The 7,547-nt window shown below is 41.6% G+C and overlaps 1 protein-coding gene across 1 annotated transcript; it reads right to left on the bottom strand.

Annotated features, from left to right (window-relative positions):
- Positions 1 to 1,503: 1,503 nt before the first annotated feature.
- On the bottom strand, positions 1,504 to 1,891 carry LOC104272723 (histone H4). The gene has a single exon (XM_009867795.1). It carries the CDS (start codon positions 1,889 to 1,891, stop codon positions 1,580 to 1,582), a length of 312 nt encoding a protein of 103 aa, XP_009866097.1. The 3' UTR covers positions 1,504 to 1,579.
- Between the last annotated feature and the right edge of the window lie 5,656 nt (positions 1,892 to 7,547).

Consider the following 7,547-nt stretch of genomic DNA (forward strand, 5'->3'; position numbering starts at 1 on the left):
TGCGGGGCGCCTTCCCGCCCGTCGACTTACGCGCCGTCTGCTTTGTGCGCGCCATCACGTCAGAAAACCTCTACTGCTTCTTCCACCCAGTAGCACGGAGTAGTACCGCTCCGCTTGCCGTGTGGGTCTTTTATAGCATGTTCTCCCCTCTAATTGGCTGAGGACCAATTCCCCGTTCTTATTGGGTACTTTCAAATTCGAAAAGCCCGCCTCGACAGCGCGCCTTTTTTCACCCGCCTAAAAGCCCTCCTCCCCTCCCCCGTGACATACAGGCCGCTCTAATTGTTACAATTTTTGTAGTCTATCTCTAAAATAGTTAAAAGGGGAAATGTGTAGCTGCAAACTTTATTGTCGTTAACTCACAGAAGGATGATGTTTTATTCTATTTCGTTGAAACAGAATTTGAAAAATAAGTGTTTTACAGGTTTTCCTCAACAGGAACATTTAAAAGGGCTTTTGGAGGCTACTACTTTTTCGACAGTGTGTGTACATTCACTGCTTATTTTGGAGTTGGTTGCTTTCTCCTTAGTTTTTTTTTGAGTGTGTATGTTTTCCTTTGTTTTTATTTTTAATAGAGTAAATATAATCTGGAAGTAGTAGAAAGTTAAAACCATGGCTGGTATGGTAAATTCTTTTGGGCTGTGATGAATTACATGCAAAAATGCTCTAATTCAAAGGATAGTGATTTCAAGGATTATGAATTTATTTCAGCACATGAAGTAGCAGGTTATTTCTTGCTGATGTACAAGATTCAGCCTGTGAGCTTTCCGTTTTCTTGGTGAATATTTCTGCTATGTTTTGCTGTCCAGGAGAACTTTCCTTGGAGGCCAAGCAGAGAAGGGCTTTCAGGCAAAGGGAAGACTGGTGCTCACAGGATAGAGAACTCCTCCGGCTTCAGCATGCAATTGAAAAAAAAAATTCTTTAAACTCTTAACACAGCGGACAAAGATTAATGGATGGCTCCCTAAAATACAAGTGCAAAAAAACCCTAAATAAAAACCACACACCCACCTTTAAGAGAACAGATCATTCAGGTTTTTAAAATTTTGAGTCAGTGAGAGACCAACTGTGACACTTCCCACCCTGCGCCCATACATTTTCACAGTCCAAGGGATTAACGTAATTTAAACAAAAACTTTTACTACTGTTTATTTAATTAGTGAGAATAGACTACAAAGTGAGATGCCCGTAGGGCAACGCATACCAGGTCAAAAGAACTTGCTTTCCTAAGTGGTAGCTGCTCAGAGCTCCTTTGTAATTACTGTTTATTCGAAAAATTGAGTTATGCGATCATTGAATCAGAATTATGCTGCCGATACTAAAATCAAAAGCAACCTTCCTTTATTTAATAAAGTAGAATAGTCCATAAAGTACCAGTAATACACTTTCAGTAAACTGAAGTGCTTAAATATGTCTTCACACTGTATCTAATAGTTCTTAAAAACACAATCCGCAACATAAAACCTAAACAATTTACCTGCTTTTCACAAAGTTTGAAGCAACACAGCTCTTTTGTCGAGGTGTTGGGTGGCTCTGAAAAGAGCCTTTGGGTTTTCGAGATGATCCAGGAGCAAAAGCTTTAGCCGCCAAAGCCGTAGAGAGTGCGTCCCTGGCGCTTGAGGGCGTACACCACGTCCATGGCCGTGACAGTCTTGCGCTTGGCGTGCTCCGTGTAGGTGACGGCGTCGCGGATCACGTTCTCTAGAAAGACCTTCAGCACGCCGCGCGTCTCCTCGTAGATGAGCCCGGAGATGCGCTTCACACCGCCGCGCCGAGCCAGGCGGCGGATGGCCGGCTTGGTGATGCCCTGGATGTTGTCGCGCAGCACCTTGCGGTGGCGCTTGGCGCCGCCTTTGCCGAGCCCCTTCCCGCCTTTCCCTCTGCCAGACATCCTCCCTATAAGTTCTAAAGCTACAGTGTAGCGCGAGTGAGCCGACGGCTGTTTTTTATGTGGTCGGAGCCGACCTGGTTGAGGACTGCAGCGGCAGGGGCGGGGTTACCGCCTGTTTTTCTGCGTACGTCACGGCTCAAGCTGTTACCTGGTAAACACTGCTGTAAAGTCTACAACGTAAACTAAAAATTACCAGCCCCCCCCCAAAAAATCCGAACTACGTATATGTTTGTAATAATTGGGAAGCTTTTTACGCCGTCTTTGGATTTGTATATGCCCTTTATGTGTGTGTCTATTTCATTTTTTTTAATGACTAAGAGTGGATTTTTAAAGTTAGTTTAAATTCTCATTATTTTCATGGTTTTTTTCATTGAGAGATTTGCTTTATTTGTACTCCATGTTCTGTAAACTTTTCTTCAGAAATTGTAATGTTTTGAAAATCTAGTACTGCCTTTAAGCTATTTTCTGCAATACCTGCACATCAGGTTTTCTAATATTGATTTTGTATTTTTTTTTCCAGCAGTCATTTCATAGATGAGAAGTTTGATACTCTCTTCCAGTTCACACATAAGCAATTTTGAGTCTGTAAGCACATATTAAGAAGAAGGGAGAACAGAATTTTTTTTGGTATCATTAATTTTATATTAGAATGTGACTTTTACTGATTTTACTCATTCAGAGTTACTGCTGCTGGGATTTTTCTCCTTATTTTTTTACAAAATGTCTTTTAATATAACTATAGATTAAGATAATCACAATTATTTTGCCGTGCTGCTCAGGATTTTCACTCTTTAGCTGCTATGTTATGGATCTAAATATCTACTAGAAACAAATGAATTAGTATATATGGAAGTTAGAAGTGATGTGAAGGATGTTGCAAATATCATAGTATAAGAACACCCTGATCTGAAATAACTACTACACTATCACATAAAAATGATTTCATTTTTTTCTGGGGGAAAAATAAACACAGTTTAATTTATTTTCTTCTGTTGTCTTATGCAGGAAATGTATTCTTATATGGATATCCTGCATTATACAGCTGACTGTGCTGGCATCACTGCGTTGCAGAATTAAGACTTTCGCCCTTGAGCTCTTTTCTAAACAAGTACATAACTCTTGCTTGCTAATAGTCTAAAGAGACCGTGACCAGCCAAGTACAGCTCATGTTGGGAGTTTGCTTGTGAGAATGGACAGATAAGACACTTCTTGTACGCAAGATGTGCATGGGAGTGAACGGGAGAGTATGATCAAAGCAGACGTGGGAAAGTCTGTTCTCCCTGTGTGATAACAGAGTGATTGAAGGAGTACATGAGCTAATAACAATCCTGGCTGCACAGTCTGGTCTCCTGTTTGAAACCCATAAATACTGCTTCTTGCTAATAAACTTTGTCTTAGCTTCTCTCAAGAGCTGAGTCCATGCCGTTCAGCCTGCCGCAAATGGCGTCCTGCAAGGGACTCAACAAATAAACTACTCAGCTGAAGACGGCTCCCGGACAGAAGCTCTACAAATAAATGACTCAGCTGAAGACAGCACCCAAACAGGGATCTGACAAACTTTTCCACAACAAACAGCACCCAAAGAGGGACTTGACAAATTTCCGCTCCCAAACAGAAATTCAACAAATCAACTACTCCGTCGGTGGCACCGTGGTCTAACAGATTAAAGCAGAAAACAGACGGTGTGCACACTTTTTCCAGGGGCCTTGGGTAAGCCTTGCGACCTAGTAATCATGGGGCAGTTTAGCTCCAAAGAGCACAAGCTCTATGCAGAAGTATTACAGTGTATATTATGCGAACAAGGATTTAAAGTACTAACTTCTTGGGTACTGCAATTACTTCTAGGGGTTAAGGAATGCTGTAACTGGTTTCCTAGTTTAGGCTTTTATGATACAAAATTGTGGGCAAAAGTTGGTGAGGAATTACAGATTAAGAAAGATTTACATTATAAGGTACCAGATGAGTTAGTTATTACGTGGCAGACAGTTTACACTGCTTTAACTGGATTACAGCCCGCTGAGGAACTCCTGCAAACGGCAGGAACAACTTGCAAATGGCAACCCCTAATTTGCATCGATCAGGGCACGGCAGAACATGTTTGTGATAAAGTGGCTGTGGATTCATGTGATCCTGATACTACTGATCCTGAAAAGGAGTCAGACTTATACCCATCTATAAAGTCTATTAAATCTGCGACAGTGGAATCTCCAAGAGTTGAACAAATTCTGAAAAATAAATCACAGCTGCCTTCTCCTATCAGTATTTCAAACCCACCTGTAACAATGGCTCAAGCGGCACCACCAAATGCAGGGGCAGAGCCATTCTTGAAAGAATTTTTAGAGCATCCTTTGATGTCTCTGTCGGCACCTTCCTACAAACTTGTTGTTGAGAAAATAAAGGAGGAAGCTATTAAGAAAGGCAATTCCTCTATGTGGATGGCATGTGCTGTGATATATCAGCCAAACTGACCTCCTGAATATCAGCAACTCACATATGAGATTGTTAAAGAAGTATGGAAGGCCATATGAGATTATGGGCTACAGAATAATTATACCGTGAATTTGTTGCAAACAATTGGAGAATCTCATGCTATGACACCATATGATTGGAAATCTCTGATGAGATTGGTTCTGAGTGCAGCACAATATACTGTTTGGTGGGCAGAGTATAGGGAATTTGCCGCGGTTCAGACTGCGGATAATATTGCAAGTTTAACCCCAGGTGGTATTGCAGAATATATGGGAGAAGGAGAATATGCCACGCCACAAGCTCAAGCAAATCTAGTAAGGTCGATCTTACAACAAATAACTATATTAGCAATGAAAAGTTTGAGACGTGTCCCTGAAAAAGGGATACGGCCATTATCGTTTGTAGCTATATGGCAGGGTCTGCAAGAACCTTATTTATTGATAGACTGCAGATTGCTTTAACTCAACAGATTGACAATGAGGAAGCACTACAATCACTCTTAATGCAGTTAGCCTATGAAAATGCTAATGCTGACTGCCAGCGCGCTATTTTGCCATTGCAAAACTCTGCAAAGAGGATAGCTGAATTCATCAGGGCTTGTCAAAATATAGGCTCTGAGGAGCATAAATCTGCACAGTTAGTAGATGCTTTTGCACAACAGCTTTTTGTAAGACAGGCAGAAGCAAGGTGCCTTGAATGTCAGCAACCAGGTCATCTTCAAAAGGATTGTCCCGATAAAAAGCCAAGCACTGATATACAGAGAACAAAAAAGGGGCAGAAAAAACCAAAGGATTTATGCCCTAAGTATAAAAAGGGATATCACTGGAGTAATCAGTGTCGGTCTAAATTTGACAAACGGGGAAATCGGATTCAGGGAAACGGGCAGTGGGGCACGAGACTCGGTGCTTCTTTATACAACAGGGTCGATTGCGTACACATGGTGCCTTCACCAGCACCGTTGGTAATGCCATGTCAGCAACATCAGTGTTGGAGGTCACAAGGCTTGAGAGCAAACAGACAGTCGCAGACCTCACCGCCAGCACAGCAGGCAGTGCAGGGCTGGATCTGGCCTCCACCACCGATACAGTCTTAAATGACAGCTCAGCAAAGCTGATTAATACAGGGTTATATGGATCATTGCTGTGTGGTTTTGTGGGTCTTGTGATTGGTAGATCCTCAGTGAGTAAACAGGGCTTATTTATTGTTCCTGGAGTCATTGATTCTAAGAGTTTAGGGGAAATTAGAGTTATGGTTTAGACTCCTTCTCCTCCATGTACTATACTACGGGCACAGAAGGTGGCACAGGTTCTACTTTTGCCTTATGTTGTTCCTAAAGCTAATGCTACCATCCAAGGGAACAAAGGATGGGGTAACACAGACATGCCACAAATTTTATGGAATCAAAAGGTTACAATAGATCGACCAACGTTATCCTTAACCATTGAGGGACTACCACTTACTGGACTAATTGACACTGGTGCTGATGTTTCTATCATCTGAAAACAGGACTGGCCTTTGCCGTGGCCCCTATCTCCTGCAGCTGCTGCGGTCAATGATCTTGGAGGTATGCAAGTACCTTTGCAAAGCTCGAAAACTCTGCATGTCATAGGTCCAGAAAACAAGATAGCTACTTTACGGCCTTTGGTTCTTGACATTGCCTTGACTTTATGGGGATGACATCTTTTATCACAGTAGGGAATGACTTTGTTCACAATGATGGCAAATTTATTTCAAGGGTCACTGATCCAAAGCTCCAACTCAAACTCACTTGGTTAATGTCAAAGCCTGTTTGGGTTGATCAGTGACCTCTGAAAGGGGAAGAATTGCAAGTAACAGAGAAATTAGTAGCAGAGTAAGTTCAGCTTGGGCATTTAGTTCCATCAACTAGTTCATGGAACGCTCCTATTTTTGTTATTCAAAAAAAATCCAGGAAGTGGTGGTTGTTACAAAATTTATGTGCCATAAATGCAGTCATACAACCAATGGGACCCCTTCAGCCAGGGGTTCTCAGTCCTGCAACGATCCCTACTGATTGGAATCTTTATATAATAGATCTGAAAGACTGCTTTTTTGCCATTCCTTTGCACCCTGATGATTGTCAGTATTTTGCTTTTTCACTGCCATCTGTTAACAATCAGACACCTACGAAATGGTATCAATGGATGGTGCTGCCACAAGGTATGATGAACAGTCCAAGAATTTGTCAAATTGTCATAGCAGGGGCACTCCAGCTTACATGAGATAGTTATGCTGATGTATTAATTTATCATTACATGGATGATATTCTCACTGCTGCAGCTACGATTATTGAATTGCAAGCAGCAGTATCACATTTACTTGCAACTTTACAAATGTTTGGTCTGCGTATTGCACATGATAAAATTCAGTCTGAGCCACCATGGAAATACCTTGGATGACTATTGTTTGTACACCCTATTAAGCCACAGCTACTCCATCTCGCAAACAATGTCTCTACCCTAAACAATTTACAGAAACTGCTGGGAACCATAAACTGGATTCACCCTATGTTAGGAATACCTACTGCTGAGTTGTCTCAAAATCTGATACTCTTAAAGGGGATCCTGAATTGACATCCTCTCAGATCCTTTCTCCTGAGGCAGAGAGACAACTGACTGGTGTTACACAGAATTGCACAACTACAAGGGGGAATAGTAAATCCTCTATTGTCTCTGGATTACTTTGTGATCCACACACAGTTTCAACCATATGGTTTATTTGGGCAATATGACATACAGACAGATAAACTTGTACCTTTAGAACGGATTTTTCTTCCTCACACTTTTACAAAGATAGTTACAACTCCTTTGGATATGTTAATTGCTGTGATCCAAAAGGGTCGCCTCCGCATTCAACAACTAGCGGGACAAGATTCAGATAACATATACTTTCCAGGTACAAAGGAAACATTCGTTCAGGTAATGAAGGATAGTCTGTCTTTCCAGGCAGCAGTGGCTGATTATCCTAATAAGGTTTCCTTCACTCTACCTTCTAATAAGCTGTTACAGTCCTTGGCTGTGTTAAAATTCCAGCTGTGTAAGATCTTAACACAACAGCCTTTGTTAAATGCCAGAACTATATTTACAGATGGGTGTGGTAAGACACATCGTGCAGTAATAACTTGGAAAGATGGGGGTCAGTGGTCTGTACAGGCTGAATCAATTGAAGG

This window comes from Apaloderma vittatum, unplaced genomic scaffold, assembly GCF_000703405.1.
Source record: "Apaloderma vittatum isolate BGI_N311 unplaced genomic scaffold, ASM70340v1 scaffold3944, whole genome shotgun sequence".
Classification (NCBI taxonomy): Eukaryota; Metazoa; Chordata; class Aves; order Trogoniformes; family Trogonidae; genus Apaloderma; species Apaloderma vittatum.

Excerpts from the sequence above, each read along its gene's own strand:
- LOC104272723 (XM_009867795.1), bottom strand. The coding sequence starts at position 1,891 with ATGTCTGGCAGAGGGAAAGGCGGGAAGGGGCTCGGCAAAGGCGGCGCC.